Source organism: Melanaphis sacchari, unplaced genomic scaffold, assembly GCF_002803265.2.
Source record: "Melanaphis sacchari strain LSU unplaced genomic scaffold, SCAv2.0 Contig1_pilon_pilon, whole genome shotgun sequence".
Classification (NCBI taxonomy): domain Eukaryota; kingdom Metazoa; phylum Arthropoda; class Insecta; order Hemiptera; family Aphididae; genus Melanaphis; species Melanaphis sacchari.
The window spans coordinates 1,526,173-1,546,990 of NW_020270976.1; the positions used below are offsets into that span (position 1 = coordinate 1,526,173).

General features: G+C 22.0%; 1 protein-coding gene across 1 annotated transcript; it reads left to right on the forward strand.

Annotated features, from left to right (window-relative positions):
- Positions 1-944: 944 nt before the first annotated feature.
- LOC112593251 (elongation of very long chain fatty acids protein 4-like) lies at positions 945-10,441 on the forward strand. Its single transcript, XM_025337614.1, has 8 exons — positions 945-1,138; positions 4,488-4,592; positions 4,748-4,938; positions 5,679-5,762; positions 7,803-7,859; positions 9,333-9,438; positions 10,000-10,136; positions 10,208-10,441. Exons 2-8 carry the CDS (start codon positions 4,538-4,540, stop codon positions 10,370-10,372), a joined length of 795 nt encoding a protein of 264 aa, XP_025193399.1. The 5' UTR covers positions 945-1,138; positions 4,488-4,537; the 3' UTR covers positions 10,373-10,441.
- Positions 10,442-20,818: the final 10,377 nt, after the last annotated feature.

The window sequence follows — 20,818 nt, forward strand, 5'->3', positions numbered from 1 at the left end:
AGGTAAATAGTTATACACATCATCGTCAATATTCATATCAATAAAATGGCAAACTAATTTGAAATATTAATCTCCAGTCACGAATAAGACAAGTAATTAAATCTACTATTAGACGAATTATTAGATGAATTATATAGGTCAATTCATTGAAAGTAGTTTACTATTTTTAAAGAATTGTAAGTTTTTAATCAAACTGACACCCATTATAAAATACCTATTAATTAATCTATACAATTTTTAATCTTTAGTCATCATCTCAAAATGTTTCGATAAATAAAAACCAAAACGATACTTGGAGACCTAAACATATTTCATAATATCATATTTTAATCTATACATTTTTGTTTTGAAAAATTATTTACAAAAAAATAACAATTTAAATATTACATAAACAATTAAATTTAATCTGTCATTCTTTGAAGTACTTACTTTTTAATAAGTAACTAATAATTGAAGTGAAGTTGAAATATTTATATTGTTGACGGTAATTCATACTTCTAATTAGTTAAATATTTGATAGTTTATCTCTATTTTTAAGCACTTTTCTGTTATAAAGTAAAAATAATTCAATGATTAGGTAATCATAAATAAATAATATAATGTGTTCAGTAAACTATATGAAATTTTATATTCAACAGTATATTAATCAATTTAGATAAATGTACTGAATAAAATATGCTACAATTAATAACAAACAAACTTTAACAAAATCAATCTGTTTGGATTTTACAATATTATACGATTTATACAAATTATTATAGTGTTAGTATATATGCATTAGTAATATACAAATGATTACCTATAAGATAATTATCAGAAAGGAGTAGTCTATCTATTATTTACGATTTTTGATTAGGTATTAAGTATACCTATTACCTACGTCACATACCTACTCATATAATAATTAATAGAATAATCACAAACGTTTTAGTACGATTAATATATTAACAAAGCCGGGGAAAGAATATTGTTTAGTTAAGAAATTTGTCGCGTGTATAACGTATTGAGTATTCTCTCGACTAATAAACTTCAGTATTTAGCAGAAAAATTATTATTTTTATTGATAATATTCCATTAACAATCATAAATATGATAAGTTAAACATTGAAAACAGCAAACACGCCTTTTTGTATTAAAGGTAAGATAATCATTTAATTTTTATATCAATATATATTATATCTAATATAGTTATTGTATATATTTAAAATGTGGTAACGATAGGATTATTTTTCTAAAACCATTTTAACTTATCTATCATTAAAAATTAAGACAACTGAATAATTAAAAAAAAAAAAAACTGAGATAAAAGGAAAATATAATGTTAAATATTTTTATATTTTTTATAAAAAAAAAAAAGCTCAACATTTGAAAAAATTAATAAAAACCTTTTTGTAAAAATGATGTGACAAAAACTAATCTTATAATATATTTTTACAATAAACCTTAGATATTTGTAATTGTTGTTAATTTTTGAACATAATTTTATATTATACAATTTTAAAATGAATTCGTTATGTAACAGAGTTCTTTTTTTATAAAATTACAACGCATTTGAAACCTAATTATTAAATTTTAAAAAAGAAACACTAATAAACATTTCTAATTGGACCAAAACTATTCGTGTTTAGTCAGTTCTATTATTACTTCATTCAACATTTAAATTAACAAATAATAAAAACAAAAACAAAAAAATCAATAATGTGATAATTTTCTTAAAAAATTTTAAAAACTTGTATTCATTATAAATCAATTGATACATTTAATTAAATTTAATTGAAAGTCAACTGTTTTGAACGAAATATATTTTTATAAGTTTGTAATTTATGGTTAAAAAATAATAACCAATAATTATAGAAAGTTGTACAATATTATTTATTTGATATTATTTAATTTTAAATGGAAAAATTAATGTTTATTTATGGTTTTACAATGATGTTTATGTGTATATTATTTTATGTGGTCACCAAATTATCACCATTTAAAACAGTAAAAATGGTTCGAAGATGCTTTCCATCAGTAAATTAGATCTAGTTTGCACTTGAAGTGAAAGAGATCAATAATTAATTTATTGCTGTTGGGTTCATATGATGAAATTAAAAAATTTACTAAAAAACGGGAATATTTGCTCATCAAAATCGATTTTCTTTTTTTAATTTATGTAACTAAAAATCAAATGATCGTACTAAAAAAAAAATTTAACATAATATTGCCGGATAAATATTTTATAAGCATGATCAAAATATGATGAAAAAATTGGATATCATACATAAAATAATAATATTTCTTTTTTTAATTTTATTAGTTTATTTTAATTCAAAAATATCCAACTTGAAACATTTTAATAAGTATTACTTAAGTTTTAAATTATTGTTTTCTATACACAATACAATTTATATCTACTATTGCCTTTTGGAGCAGTAAAAATTCTTTGATGTTCAACTTTGGAGGTAGTTTCTAATAGTAAATTAAATTTAGTTAGTACGTCAAAAGGTCAAAAATAAAAAAAAATAAAAAACAGTACTTATTTTAATAATCAGGAAAAACGAAAACAAAAATTATAAAAACGAGGAATTTTTATACTAAACCAGCTTTTGACAAAATGTATTTCTATATTTTGTTATAATTCAAAAACAATTAACCATAGAACATTTTCATTAAGTTTCAATATCATTATTTTATATAAATGGTATTATTTTTAAATTAATTTCACTATTTTTAAGTTATTTATAGGCATGAGATAGACTATTTAGTTATTTTTCTATAAGCTAAAATTTACTAAAAATAAGTTAACAATTATTTGTTTAGACAAAATTTATGAGAATTTAATGAAAAAACTTGCATGGTTTTTTCTTATTTCAAAATAAAAATATTTAAAGTACATAGGCACAAATTGTTTTTTATTTATACACTTGAAGCTTAATTTATGCAAAATTATATAATCAAACGATGAATAATAATGTTCATTATTTTATTATAATTTGAGATCATTATCTGTGGGAATTCACGTTTACTCATGTTACTAAACATTATGAAATTTTCAAAATTATATGTAGATTAATTTGAAGACATCAACTATTTATAATATGAACCTATTCACACATTTTGACGATACAGTAAGGTAATATTGACTCATAAGTATATAGCAATAATATTAACAATATAATAAATGCAATATTTTCGACACAAATTAAATTTACAGTAGTAATAAAATAAAAATAAATTACTTAAATATCATTATTATAAAATACACAACTGATATTTATTTTAATAATTTAAGCTTATGGCAGATATAGTTTCTGTTCAAAATCTTTTTTCGTATACGAATATACGATGATAATATATCAAATTTATCATATCTATTTCAACAACCCACTCGTCGCCTACTATACAGTAAAATTTTACCCACTTTTTTATCTTTTTTTGTCATAGGTTAGATATATTTAAACAAAAAAGTATTATATTCAATTATTTGCAATTTCTTATCACTTGTATTGTAATAACAGATAACGAACAAAAAACTGACTATGACTTATTGTTTATTAAAGCAAAATAAACACACTCAAACCACTATTTTTATTTTTACAATCATATTAACAACGTCTTAACTAGTCTCCTTATCTTTGCAACAAACGTCTATCCTTAAACGATCGATTTCGTCTTTTCCGCTTTATTTTAACCTCTAACTACATATAATTACCAACCAAACTACTGATATATAAACTTTATTTTAAACCAATGTAGACGTACGGAATCCAATTATGAGGATTTGCAAAAATGTCAAACATTCACCGTATTCAGCACTTCCAATCCAAAACCCTCCGAGCTATAACTAAAGCACTTTTTTGCTTTCCAAACAGTCCTTACATAATGATCTGGCCATCTTACCCGTCCTCGATGTAGCTAAAACTTTTTATAGACTATTAAACTTATATATTTAAAACCAAACAATTTTTAAGTAGTGTCGATGTGCCCCCTTCACTCAAACCTCCAAACCTAGTACAAAAAAAAAAAAAAAAAAAAATTATAAAATTTACTTGTTTAATAAAAACAAAAAAAAAAAAAAACCAAACAATTTCTCTAATCAAAAGGCAGCATTAGTCATATACCCGATAATCCCAGAAGGTAACTGAAAAGGCGATGGTGTCAGAACTTATTAACCTAGTTAATATTCATATTGTATTATAATACTACTGAAAATATATTCAAACGTATAAAATTAACTGTAATAGTGAGATTTATTAAATTATTTTAAAAATCCACTGTCTTATACTTAGCAAGAATATTTTTCAATGAATTTTCTTAATGGTTAAAATTTTTCTTGTAAAAAAGGAGACGTTAGTACTGATAGAGCACTTAAGCGTTTTGCTTTTCATCAGTTTCTGTGCGTATCTAATTGGATAATAAAAGTGAATTAATTAGAAATATGAAGCACTACTTTACTATTTGAAGTTATGAGGCATATTAATACACAATCATTATTGTTTTAGGTAATAAATATTTTATAATATACAAATCTATAGAGTTGATTCATAATATCATGAATGAAACACATACTAATCTCTTCCAACAATTATACAATGAGATAAAGTCAGGTGAGTTGATCCCTACTATAAACATATGTTGATTATAAAACAGAATATATTATTATCAATAAAACTATTGTTTATTATGTTTGAATTATATTTACAATATTTTTTTCCATAACACATTTTATGGATTTTGTACTCAATATAATATTTTTATTTAGACAGTACGATTGACTCATGGTTATTTGTTAGTTCATTATGGCCATTATGCATTATTTTAACATTGTACTTGACATTTGTACTCAAAATCGGTCCAAAAATAATGGAAAATCGAGAACCAATTAACATTAAGTACATAATCCTATTCTACAACTTAATGCAAACTATATTTAATAGTTATATTTTGGTTTACGTGAGTTTATAATAATTATAAATTTCATAACACACAATTATTATTATTATTATTATTACTATGATTATTATTATTCTAAAAGATATTTTAGTATGTATTTAATTTAAAATTAAGCTAATAATTTGATTAATCAATCATATGTTCGTATAGATAGTATATTTTAATTACAATATTCTTAACCTTATAACTTTCCAAAAACATTATAACTACATGTGTTATCTCTATCTAACTAACGCATAACATATAAAAAGTATTACATTAAAAATAAATCCATTTTACTTTGTTTTTTTTATATATATATTAAAGAAAATTAATCTATTACAAAATTTAAAAATAAGAATTTATCTATGGCATCTCGAAAGTTTTTTTTTTATATTTTAATTTTTAAATAATTCATGGGCATTTTAAAATTATAAATTGTTTATATTATTTTTTTTTTATATAGTCTTTTTACCTTTATTCTAAATTATTTTAAATGTTTAATTTTCCATGTTATGCGTTAGTAAGATGGAGGAAACATATGTAGTCATAGTATCCTCTGAAATAATTATCAAAATTAAAATGTATTAACATTTTGAAACATCTAAGCTTCAACGCATTTAATAATAACTTTAATTATAATCTATTTTAAAAGATATTGATTAAGTATAAATTTGTTTTCCTTTTTTTTTATTCATAAAATCATATTTACAGTCTACATAGAAATGTAAATTATTTTCATGATGAAATTTACTTTTTAGCAATTTATTAAACCAGAAGTTTCTAGTTATGTATGGAACCATGCATGCCACCCTGATACTACTAAAAGGAACATTATAATTGAGGTAAGATTGTTTTATACTTAGTATTATTAACAATAAATATAATTTTGTTTACATTACGATTATTAGTACCTCATGTCAATATTACAGAAATTTTTAACTATACCAAAATTAAATTAATAATATAATATTACTTAAATTGCAAATACTTTCTAACTAGATAAAAACAAAAAACAAATCTGTAAATAATTAAAGTAATTTATTTAATCTTTCAAGTTTCAATCACAGTATTGTTAACAATAATCAGTTGAGACATTTATAAAAAAAAAAAAAAAAAAAAAAAAAAAAAACAATAATAAAATATTTTATAAAATAGTAAGTTTCTATCTACTCAACTGAAGAAAATATTTTATAACCTAAAAATTCATAAATAAAGAGAAAGTACGATACCGAAAATCGCGATAGTTTTAAATTTTACCTTAATGATTAATAATAATTAGAAAATATTATTTTATTTATTTAACATGATTTACTCATAACGACCATTAAGATAAACTTACATATTATATTAAATTGGGTTGAGTAGATTAGAAGAAATAATGAATTTTATAGTGATTAAGGCAGAGTTTCGGTCCTGATTTATCAATTCAGCCAATAATTCTAGAAATTAAGAATTTTTTTTCTCCATATAAATGTACAGCATTCGGTTAAAATAAGTTTATAGTTGATATGAACACTATAGAAAATGCATAATTTAGAGGTGTTTTATTTTATCATTCAGTAGTCATATGATATTTAATGTAACCATTTTTAAATTTAATCTTAATTATTTCATAAAACAATGTTATTCAATTGGAAAATAAATAAAAGTAAAAATAAAAAATTATTAAATAATTAACTTGATTCAGTAGCTATAATATTTTTTCGAGTGTTTCAAATTTCAAAAGATATTACACATAAACGTTCTCTTAAAACGATTTAATTAAATAATTAAAAATAGAAGAAAATAAAGTTGTTTAAAACCACACTTATGCATATGAAACGAAAATCTTCCAATTCAACAATTAGGTTTTTAAACTAACAAATGGAGTAGCAACGACAAATCTATTATCTGATTTCTTAGGTCCTTAAAGTATTTATAAGTCGATTTGAAACAAACACTAGAGAATGCTTGGACAATATCCTAGAATTTAGATTAACTATGTGAATGAAGCAATTTTAGATAAAGGAATTAACATTGAAGTATTCTACGGAAACTGCCGATACACTTCAATAAAATACACATACATCGAATTTTACCGGCTGACTCATTTGTTATAAAAACTATGAAGTATTTTTCTTGAAGTAAAAACATGAATTCAATACAAATATTGGTTATATATTGTAAATAAAGGCAAAAATCTGAAAACTGAAACGTTCTTAAAATTAGTACCATTTTAAGGAAAAGAGGAGTTCTAAATATGTGAAATAATAATAATAATTTACCGTAGCAACCAAAAAATAAACTAAAATTAAGTACAGTAACAATAATGAGAAAACATTTTTATTGTCACCAAGCATATTTAAAAAAGCACTTTTATTATTCTTTGGTTTTACAATGATGTGCATTTATTTTTGTTTTTAATACAAGAGAAAATCTTATACTAGCTCTACCTTAATTTTAAAATTATATTTAAACAAATTGTAATGATTATTTTTCTTAATTCTAGTTCAATTGTTATTTATTATATTATTTTACAATTATTTATGTTGTAATAATGTATCTACTTATCTTATTAGATACTATAATTCAAAATGAATCTGTAAATATGTATCTAAAAACATATTATCCTCAATAAAGTATTTAACATAAAAACATACCAAGTTATGCAAGTACTTACCTATAACCTATCTTTAAAAAGAAAATGTATACTTTAAAGTATGTAATATTTTAAGTGTGCCCCTTCCCCCTCCCACCGTATAAATCAAATATATCTCTGTACCAAACGAATGCATTATCCATCTTAGCTTTGGTTTAAATTATGCAATATTAGAATTATTGTTTATTTTATTTATATATTCGCTTTAAAAACATTAATAACACCAATGATTTATGTATTTTAGCTACATATTGTTTCGTGGTACTTCGCAATATCAAAAATCATAGATTTATTAGATACAGTAAGTAAAAAATATTTTAATATTAATATAAATTAATATTTAATTCGTACAATTTATTTAAATTATTAAATTTAAATATAAATTCTTGGGGAGAAAATGTTTTTCATATCTAACTTGAATATTATATGAATAAGAAATCATCCAACAGTAGATAATACATAAGTATACCACATTGTGTATGTATATGGAAATTGGCAAATTCGTAACATTATAATCATTATATTAATAAAAAATATAATGTGGTAGTCAGTAAGTACTATTTAAAATTGTATTAGATTATTTTAAAACAAACATTTTTTTTTTTATCGTCAATTCCATGTTAAAATACAAACAAAGATGTATTGCTAGGTTTGTGATTAGCCACCGGTATGGCTAACCAAATCCCTGATCTAATAAACGCCTGTAACTAACAGACAAAGAGTCATAAACAAATTCTAATGCCATCATTATTATGTTAGTTAGATTGTATACTATTTTCAAGTCAATAATTACATTTTAAATAAAAGATATTTTTGTCGGATAACCTTTTAATATTTGATCTTGTTTAATTTACGTCGGATTTGTTAAAAGGATTCCACACACACATATTATGTTGTCTCTCCATTTTACCATTGTACAATATAGCAATTTTTTTTTCAATAACTCCAGTTGTCAATAAAAAACTGACTTGTCTAATTATTAAACATAAATTTACTATGTCGTACACTTGTAAGACGAAGATAACACACGTGAGTGTAGTGTCACCCCAACGCAATTCGATACCGACCGTTTTTAAAGAGTTCAATTTAGGCAATTTCCGTTTACACTGTTTGTTATATTGTGAATGGCATATAAACCGTGTATAGTGCAGTACGACTGTTATATTATAAAAGAGATAGCTGTATGATCCCACACGTGCACGACACTGCACCTACACGTCACCAATCTGTGGACGACAAGTTATATGTATTACTAAAAGGCGTAAATACTTCCTATAATTTTTATCCATTGTTATCACAAAACTATTAATAGATAAAAAAATTTAAAAACGTATTCAAATTCATTATTAAGTCAACTTGAGAATGATTAATTAATTTTATTTATTCCGTATATTCATAAACTACGGTTTAAAAATTATTTAATGTTTACATTTTAAAATCACATCAAAGGAACGAATAAGAGTCAACATTTGAAAAAGTGAGATTATCAATCTTAAGCAAACTTCAAAACTAATACAAATGTATTTTTAGATTGCTTATTGTAATACTAGTTTTATCGGTATGGTGGACAAAAGATACATATGTTTTATTTAAAAAAATACCAGTCTGTATCAAATTTCATTTTTACACAATAAAATATGACAAATCATATGGAACATACATTAAGCAGTGCACAATTTTTTTGAAATAAAAATTACTTTAATAATAAATGTATCATAGAAATCATACATACTTTAACCACATTTTTTATACATTTTTATGTTTTTTTTAATAGGTGTTTTTTGTATTGAAAAAAAAAAAATCACACATTTCATTTTTACATGTTTACCATCATGTTAATATGGTAATCACTTGTTTTGGCCAACTCAGATTCATCAAAAGTAAGAATTTAATATAGTATTGTATATTAATATTCGTATTACATAATAAGTGATTACACATAAAAAGTGTCTAAATAAAATGTATGTTGTCTTAGTATTCAAGGTTTTTCACTAGACTTAACTAATTTAATGTTTTAAGGTTATATACATTGCATGCAATATGGTGTTAATAAATCTTTATCGACTTTGTAAAGTAATATAAATGCATTTTAGAAGCTAAATAAGATTCTTCAAAAAAAAAAAAAAAAATTACCATTAGTCGTAGATAATAAAAATATTCTGCTAATTGTAGAATAATGTATATATATTTTTTTTTATCTATACATTCAGAAACAATAATAATTATAAAAAAATCATGAAAATATAACAATATTTTTAATACGAGTAGTTAATAATACTTAACAGTATAGTAATATTACGTACATGTTTTGATATTATTATAATGCCTGATAATCATTGTACTTTACATCTATTTTAAAAAGTGTTGAAAAAATATTTTTAACGCATTAACTATCATCCATTTATTTACTAATTATTATACGATACCTATGTAATTAACAGGTGAAAATGTCGCGATCGGAATCATTCTTAATTCATTTGTTCACGTAGTCATGTACAGTTACTATTTTTTAGCAGCACTCGGGCCAAACATGCAAAAACATTTATGGTGGAAAAAATATCTGACTTGTATACAAATTGTAAGAATATAAATTCGTATAGCTCTTTAACTATAAATATGTGTCTATAACAAATAATGCAAAATTTTCAGATTCAATTTATTCTTGGAATACTTTACTGTGTCAGCCTCATCGTGTTTAAATGCACTTATTCTAAATTATTTATCGTTTATATGTTAGTCGACGTAATTATATTTCTTTATTTGTTTTTAAAATTCTATAAAAAAACATACAAAATAAAAAGCAAGATTCAGTAAACCTATAACAGCTCTAATGGAATTTAAATACGTGTGTATGTTTGTGTATAAAATTTATTTTGATTAATGATTATTAATTAAGTACACTTAATTTAATATTGATTAAAGTAAATACAATTATGATTTATCTTAAAATATAAATTGACATATTTTATGTATTTTACTTTATTATTATATTGAAATGTAAAACTAAATAATGTTTATTGTTAATAAATAAACATAAATAAAATTTTATTTTCAACTAAGACATTTATTTTGTTTATACTATATTTAGACATGTTGTTAATTTTACACTTTTTGTGAGTGTAATGTTTAAAAATGTGTATGTTATGACATATATATTTCATATTTTCCATTTTCAATAATTATTTTACTATGTATATTATTAATTACTCATAAACAAATAAAACCAAAAATTGATTAATAAAATAAAAATTAACTTTAAGTTAATGCATAATATATTGATAAATAAAATATGTTATTGTTTTTATTTCATTAAAAAATATTTTTTATTTTCATAACTTCCGGCATTAAAATGTAATAGAAACTATTAATATTTTTTAATACTTACATTATAGAATAGTATCTATATTATTATTAAACATCAGTCAATAGAATTTTATTTTATTAATGCTAATTATACCTACATAAGTAGTTGATACTCTAATATGCTTAAGTTATTATTCAACAATTTATTAATCATTTTCAATAAAAAAAAAAAAAAAAACAAAAATCATGACCTCATATTATGAATGATATGAATTATGATAATTATGATAATTATATTAAAATTAGATTATAAAATGTTATTACATTATTGTCAATTGGTTTAATTTGAATAAAATGCATAACTTTAATAATTATTAATGATTTTTAAAAACATTAATTTAATAAAAATGTCAACTTTTTTAGATAAGTAACTACAATAGAAATTGAATTTATATTTAAGCAATATTTTGATTTGATATAATATAAAATTTGCAAATGAAACATTTTAATCAAAAATAAATTAATAATCATTTTGGACAAAATGTTAATCTTTGTTTTAATAAACAAACAAATAATACAAGAAACATAATAAGTTAATTTTCTGATATATTTTTATTCATAAGTAAAAGTAACTTATAAAACAGAATTATATATTTGATTGATTCATTGATTTTACATATAATTAATTATGTATGTTTTCTTTTTTTTTTTAACTTTCAAAATTAAATGTAATTGTCGGTAATAAATTGAATCTATTTAAAAGTAAAAGAGTTCGAATGTAAATAATTCTTAACAATTTTAATCGAGGAAAAAATTTCTAAGAAAAAAAAGAATTTTTATACAAATCAATTTTTTGACGAAATCGATTTTATATTTTTGATATAACTCATAAAAAAATGTAATTGAAAAAAATTAAAATTTTCACCAAACATTTAAAAATTAATTAGTTTTTAAAATATTTTAACTCTTAAGTGTTATTAAGATGTATTAAAATAAAAACAATTCTTTTAGATTTTTTTTTTTTATTGTTGTATGATACAATTTTTATTTTTAGGTATCGTACTATCAAATCTTGGATTTTAAAATTCAATTCAATATCCATTATGAGTTTTTCTTTCTAGAATTATAAAAACAAATTTAAGCGAAATTTGATAAATATTTTTTATGGACATCTGAAGTTAAAATGTTAACAAAATTGGCTATAAATAATAACTTCTCATTAAATGATTTTAGTTTTCTTATTGTAATTATAAAATAATTCATCGTAGAAACTTGAAAAATTTCAGTGTTATTTAATATATTATTAATTTTTAAACTTAATAAAATTTTCATGGTAATTAGGCTAAATCCAAACTTGTAACAATTAGTTAATTTTTCAATTTCTTTTTTTTTTAAGTACTAATAAAATCGTCAAGTCAAATAATTTTAAAATTTAATAAAACACTATTTTTTAATTTAAAAATGTTTAAAACACGTAAACACTATAAATTTATAAAAGCAATTTAAGTTCATAATTTGAAAAAAATTCATCAAATCACAACAGTTTGTAAATTATATTTTAGTTACAAAATTTATAAAATGTTTAACTTTATTGCTAAAATTAAAAAAATTTAATACGAGGTTCCTCATAAATGTTTTATATTGAAACCTAAACATTTATAAAAAATATATTTAAACGCAATTCTTTAATACATGTTGATAAAATTTAATGTTTAAACGAAGAATAATTACTAAATATAATTTTTTAGTTGTATTGTTATAATTTTAAAATATAATATAATGCGATAAATCTTACAACTTTTAAATTTATTTTTTATGTACACGATAATTTTATATAATATTTAGCTTAATTTTAACTTATTGCCTATAGTCTATACCATGAACTTATTCACACTATTTTCATTCAACTGTAAGTAAAAATTGAATTAAAAATGAATAACTTTAAAATTATACGATATAAAAACACACTGTTAAAAATTGTAATTTTAATTATATAATAATAACAATGTTTTTGGGCAACAATTAATTCAACCTACCATATTACCAATAAATTACTATAATTTCAGTGTAAATATATCATAAAATATACTTAGTAATAAAGACCGCCAGACCATCTTCAATCAAGGTAGTTTTTCATGTACAACGACTTATCATTAAACTAAAATTTAACACATACCTATACTGCATTATCGTGACTTACTCAATGACAAGGTACACTCGACACCTAGCTACTAAAGACGATTACCCACTTTCCTCTTTTTTAAATAGATTGCATATTATGAATTTACCAAAGTAGTGTAAAAATTTACACTTGATACCTAACTACTCAAGATGATTACCTATTCTCCTATTTTTTAAATTGATTGCATACTATAAATTTACCAAAACTCTGATTTCTATAATTAAATTTAAAACTTAAAAATATTTAGCATCATTTTTAGGTACCTATCTTAGATATATACATGATTTGTTATTTATTCTTTCAGATATTTAATGAAAGCATTCAATTAAATTGAAATGATTTAATGTTTATAATCAAGAATTGTTTATTATGTTCATTTCAATCAAGCAATTTATATTCCAATTGCAATAGTTTTATATTATATTTAATCATGTTAACTTCAAATTTCATTAAAAATATTATCTGTCTCGATAAATTACCTAATTCAATTTTATCCTCAACACTTAAGATGAACCTAAACATTATATTATTTGCAAAACAATTTAATAATATAATGTAATTATTCTATATGTTTATTTACAATTCTAATTAATACTTACAATATATTAGTATTTCCTATTTAAAATAGGTGACAAATTAATTAAACTCTGACCTATATTTTTCTCTAAAAAAATACTGAATATATGGTCATAGATTCTACAAATCAAAATAAAATATGTAAATGTACATTGATACAATAAAACAATAATGAAATATTAATTCAAGTCTTAGGTGTATATTGTTATTTTAATAAGTCGGTATAATATGTATGCTAAATTTGAACTAAATAATAAATTATTGCATAGGTAGGTAGCAAAAAACGATTTTAAGCAAATATAGTGTCAGCTTCTATTCCTGAAGATATTTTATAGATTACTATTAGTAATTAATAAATAGTTGGTGAAAATTGTAACGTTAGTAAAGAGTTATTCAGTTTTTAACTACACTAAAAAACTCTATCAATTTCAACTACTATCAAATTAATAATTACCACCACTAACTGCAAAACTAAATTTAAAATATATGTACCTAATATTAATGTGTATATTTTATAATAAAACTTATAAAACATTATTATTAATAGTTCGTATAATTGCAATAAAATTATAATATAACCTTGTTCACCCAATAATCCGTGCCACTGAAGATTTAATAATAATGATGATAATAATAAAAATAAAATCGTTCTTGTCGTAAACTGGTGATCCATAAATATTCCCGTTTATGAGAATTTTATTTTCCGATTATTTTGAAAAGTTATGTGAATTTTCCTTTTGACCACTTAAAGAACAAACTAGATCCATCTAACTAACAGGAACCACCCTTTAGTGAAAAAGGTCTGATTAAGTTTGTAGGGAAAAAAATGTAAGTAATAGTGCCGACATAAAAGATAAAAAAAACCAAACCATTAAACTTGAGGATAAAAAATGTAGATACATAATAAAAAAAAAAAAAAAACGCTAAAATGTAAAGAATAAAAAATTACTTTTGCATTATAATATATTGTAATATATTCTTACAAAAAAAAAATTAAAGTTACATTAAATCTATAATTCAAACAACGAATATCAATGAAAACATAACTTTTGGAATAATATTTATTTATTTGGTACAAAATATTTAGATAAATAAAAAGGTGTAAACATACTTAACACATCTGATATTTTAATTAAAATCAACCTACGCTGCTTATATGAGAAAATTAATAATTTTTTTAAAAGTCCATAATTTTTTCCACCTGTTGAATGAATAAAACAAACAAAACTAATAGTACCTATTGTTTTGTAGTAAAAAATTCCATACAAAGCCGAAGCATTGAAAGCCTAGTATAAGAAATATAGCTTTGCTACTTACGTAATTTATATATGACCTTTAATGCATAATTTAATGGTATGCATTTTTTTTATCAGATTCTATTATAATAATATGATAGCTTAAAAAATAACAAGTTTTAATTTTACCACTATCACATTAGAATATAATACTACAAACTATTTACATAACGTCGTGTTATACTATACCGGATAAATTATTTTATTTTAGTTATTCATAGAAATAGGTTTATTCTGGATTAGTCCTTTGCTTACGCAATAATATTTATATAATCTGCAGACTTGGTATTCTTGATAAACAAAATCCAATCAACTGTAACAGTTTAAGTCATATCTTTCTATATTTTAGATATTAATGAGGCAAATAGATAATCAACAAAGTAAATTTTGATTTATTTGCTCTGATCAATATTAAGATCGATCCTTATTTAACTACATATGACTATGCCTATATCTATCTTAAAATTAGGTAACTCATTTATACTGTAAAAAACATTATACTTCCATTTTTGAATCAATACGCTCAAGGTTTTTGAATAAAGTCTTGATAAAATAAATGTATTCTTATTGTTTACTTGTAGAAATACTAATGTACACCAATGCATAAATGTAATCAATGTCAAAATAAGAAAGATCGATAAGAAATTGAGAAAATATAATACTTTATTTCATAGTGCTTACAAAAAATAATAATTGGCTAAAATCTTTGTGTAGAATAATTGTAATTTAGAAATAATTTAACCTTTTATTTAATAGTATAGATACCAGTAGATAAAAAAACGCATAGTTAATATTTATAATTTGATCTAAGCATATTTTTTATAAATAAGGTTAGGAACTTCATGCTCTAAAAAAACCTTAAAATATGCATGCATTTATGCATTAAAAATTACCATGTATGCTCTAAAAAAAAATGAAAAAATGCTAAAACATGCTCTTAAAAATATTTTATTTTTGAATTAAAAAACCAAAAATTACAAATTTATATATTATTAACTAGAAATTGTTTAATTTCATTTTCACAAAAAAAAAATACTATACCTAGTTTAGAATATTAAACTAACTTTATTAACGCGAGACGAAAACACGTATGATACTAACAGATGAATTATTTACATCAACTGACTGTATTCAGCGTATTTTTTATCGACCAATTTTATGCTTTTCACAACACACAAATAATTAGGAAAACACGTGGTAGATAAATTATTCAATAACTTAAATTGATTCATTTTGATCTATTTTTTTTCCAATTTATAGAAAAATCATAAATTAAATATTGTAGTATAGTGTATACATAAAATATTATTCTCTATGTCACATATTGTTTTAGGCTATTTTAAATAAAATATTTGAAATATGAACTTAAAATACAAATATAACAAAATATGCACTTTTAGAGTAAAAAAAGAGCTGAACGTGCAAAATAAAAATAATTGCTTTAAATTTCTAGTTCTTTGAAACAAATTTCTACACTATTTAACTATGTTTAGGATGATTATTGAAAAGGATGTAAACGTTTATGTCCTTAACCCTAATTATAAGTTGTAACGTCTGATTTTTAAGTTTATGTGGCTTCAAACTAATTTAGCCCTATTTTTCGAATCATACGACTCGCCAATATTTGTACGTAAACTTTTAAGTAACTGAATTAGTAGGTTCTATCGTGGTAGCATTTCTAATGGTAATAAACAATAATAAATTATATCAACGGTCTCTGACCCTGTATAAAATGCAAATTTAATTGTACAGCTGTTGTATCTATTTCATTATAAAGTAAACCCAGCAATACCATATCGCTTAGTTACATTCTTATAATGATGCATAAATTGAGTGCTTATATTACATCGATAGAATATTATACTATGATGCTAATATATAATATATATATATATGAGTGTGTGCGTAATAAATTTTTGTGAAATATTTTTTCCATTTATTGATTAACTTAACAGCTGTACAACGAACTTAACAACTTCCAATCAAACTATTTTTATTATATAAGGTAAGACACTCAAAATTATATGAATTTTGGTAATTTTTTTTTTTTTAATTTGAATAATTTATCAATCTGTAACTATATAAACAGTTAATAATTTATTGTTCACATTTTTATACAATATCTATAGTAAATATTAATTTTCAAAACACAATATTAATTATTATAATACAATATAGATGACATAATTTTTTCTCAACTAAAAAACTGTTGAAATCTAAGTAGTTAATTAAAAAAGTAGTTATTAATAATAAGTCCCTTTAAATGCCTAAATCTAAGCTATTATTCATTTAAACTGCCTACAAATTATGGTTGAACGTTATTAAAAACATTAAAATTTAAAATTGTAAAATTGAAAATAACAATATTTGGATATGCTTTACTTGTGGATTGTAAACTTTACTCATAATCTAAAAAAGATGTTTATAATATAGTAATACTCTCATTATTTGAAAAAATATTAATGCTTTTAAAATATTTATTTTACATATTTTAAAGTCATTCAAAAATGATATTTATATAAAAACTATTATATTTTTTATCATAATAATATTTTAATTTTTTTACTGTTCTTATTTTAAAAGTTTATAAATAAGTCAAATAACACGTGGGTATCTCAAAAAATATTGATTTACTCATCTACTCAACCATATTTAAAATACTTTAAACCGATTAACTACCTACTCATTCAAAATTCAATTTTTATACATAAACATTTTCAAAAAATATTCTCCTTTAAACTATGAAACTTAAAGTATTTAGTTTTTCAAAAAAAAATAAATACTTAAAAAATAAGATAGATATAAGTAGTATGTACACAATACTATATTTATTTCTTAGAAGTGTAGCTTATTTCAATAATTTAAATGTACCTGTTACATACCATGTTATTTCAACACATATATTATACGGAAAGGTGATGTGTATACCGATGGAATAACATATTCAAACAGTGTAGTATCGAACGGCTATGGCTAACACCTGCATATCGTGTTATTCAATAAAACAATTAAGACTATATCACACGTCTTGGATTTCTTAGAATCGATGAAATCGCAGGAAAGGCACCCAACTGAATAATACATTTAATTTAGAAAGCTCCTTTAGGTCATCGGAAGTCGCCACCTCCCCAGTCACCACTCTTGACGGTTAACCATATATAAGGGAGACCGGGGTAAGAGCTCTGCAGACGGTTAGGGATATTCGAGACGCTCAGAGGCAGGTCGTAACACCACTCACTCCATCTTGTGCTTATAAAATTGTATTCTTGTATGAGTTAATTGTATTAAATAAAGACTTAATCTTTTAACTTGCAAACATTAGTATTTCTATTTCTACGTTGATATATGAATCGACGTTGACATAAGGGACGCAACATACCTATGAACAAAAATTTTTAAAAAATTATAATACTTATTTTAAATAAAAAGTTTTTACTGTACAGTAAATCATTTAATTTATACTCTTGTATATATTTTTTTCATAACCATAGTAAAGTAAAATTTATTTTATCATACTATTAATATTATATAAAATTAAACATTTACTTTTTAAATGTACACATAATTACATTAAAGGAGTAAATGTTATAAAAATGATAAGTTTTAAAAATATGTATGAATAATTTTGAGCATTTTAATAAATATAATAAATAGGTAATACATAAATAATACAAATATATATAATTTGTTTTCAAATGATCTCAAAATATTAGAATCTTAAATATTGCACAATTTAATGGTAGTTCATAAATTAGTTTTTTATTATTTGCAAATTTAACAATGTTATAACATTCCAACACAAATATGGTTCTATACTCCATCTTGTGACCTAATCTAATTAGTAATCTTATAAAGGTATATGTTAATATTTACTGCTCATTATTAACTCATTTGTTTAACTATTTAAATAAACTATACATATATACATTGAGCTTGAAAAGTTAAACCATCTGAATGTTTTTAACTTGAGCAATAGTATAATGTTTCTACACCGTTTCGCCCTAAACTTTTTCCATAAAGGATTGCTATTTGGTACATTTTTCTAACATAAATTGATATGAACAACTATTATCAATCTGGTTTTCTAGTGAGTAAGTATCTTATTTTTCTAAAAGTGGTCTAAAAAAGGTTTTCTAGATGTATTTTGGATACCTAATTTAAAAGTTGTTTAAAATCCAGCTAAACTATAATTAAATTACACCTATATCAAAAATATCTACCTGCGCTTAATATATCATATCATTAAGTTAAATAATAAATAATAATATGTTTTTCCATTCAATACAATAATTTATTTGACAGTATAAATATTTTAAAACTTAATTATATTACTTTTAAAATACTCCTAAGCGAGAAAGGAAGAGTAAAATGCCGTTTTAAGTTAATGAAATTTAAAAAAAAACCTATAGGTATGTTTATTATTCGCCTATGGGCTATGGTAAAAGTATCTAAGAATTTCATTAGTTATGACTGTTATTATTAATAACTTAATATTTATTTATTATTACAGTGCTAAGATAATATAATTGCAAGTACAACAGAATAAATCATTTACAGATGCACCTGTCTCTAAATGCTGCTCTTTTGTTTTATCCACAAATTTGTTACAGTCAGACCATCATTGAGACCTAAAATTTAACGTTAACCATTTCTCAATTAATATCTAAGGGTATTTTTAGTCCTAATTATTATAATTATTACAATTTAGTTTTGTTAAGCAAATTGACTATCACAATAATATTTAAAAATAAATATTTTAAATTAACCAAACATTAAGGAAAACAAAATATTTCAAGGATTTTTCATTAATCATTAATAAGTGTTTTATGATAATAATGGTGAAATAAGTGATTTTTGTGTTTGTTTACAATAGAGTATTTAAGAGTCGAGACATTGTTTAATTACATTTTAAACATTTAATGATAAACAGCCTTATACAATGCAATATTTTCTAAACTGACAATAACTTTCTATAAAAAATAAAATAAAATAAATATTTCTTTTAATAAACGATAGACATTGTACAAAATACATTTAATTGTTTTAATCCATATTGTATCCCATGACACAATATTATGTAAACACATAGCAAAATATTATACGATGCAACTAGAAACACAAAAACTAAAATTATGACAACGAAAATCATCAATAGATTTAACCAGTCGGAAATATAAACATATAAATGTACAATTGAAAAATAAAACAACCGAGTTAAGTATTTAATACACTATTCACAAGAATCGTAGATCAAAGTTATGCATTTTCTTGTTAAAAAGATATTTCCCATAGGTATTTGTAAAATATTGTATAATTTATCTGTATTATACCACACTCCACAATAAAGTGTTCTTGCATAAAAAAAATAATGATCTTAGACCTATGTACGTACGTATCTACTTTGTTTAATACATTTTAATTCACATATTAATTACGATTCCGTAGAAAAAATTAAAAAATTGTATAATTTAAAGAGAAAAAAAAACAACATTATACTAACATTTTTAAAATTAAAAACGTATTCATGTTAATATGAACAACTAATTTTATAATTATTATTTGATAGGGAAACTAATTAAGTAAATACTTATCTACTATAACAATATATATAATACAAATATATTGTGTTTTATTGGTATTTATAAATATATTAAAGTTATTGGTATAATCATTTTAAATTGATATAGTTCAAACAAATTGAAGCATTAGAGCATCACATTTATAAAATAAAATGTATTACTCTTAAAATAACCCTTTAATAAATAAATACTATTTGTAAATAAGCCATCATGCATGATTTTACGCTTAAAAATTCATTATTTAGCAAAAAGTATTTATTTAAAACAGTTTAAAATTAAACAAGGAAATTCCTTGGCTTTTTCTCTGACATGACGTGTGAAGACT

What these genes read in the sequence shown, in the direction of transcription:
- LOC112593251 (XM_025337614.1), top strand. Translation starts at nt 4,538, where the DNA reads ATGAATGAAACACATACTAATCTCTTCCAACAATTATACAATGAGATA. An exon ending in ATAGTTATATTTTGGTTTAC is followed by an intron (nt 4,939 to 5,678) that starts GTGAGTTTATAA and finishes TTTACTTTTTAG; the next exon opens with CAATTTATTAAACCAGAAGT. An exon ending in TCATAGATTTATTAGATACA is followed by an intron (nt 7,860 to 9,332) that starts GTAAGTAAAAAA and finishes TTTTTTTAATAG; the next exon opens with GTGTTTTTTGTATTGAAAAA.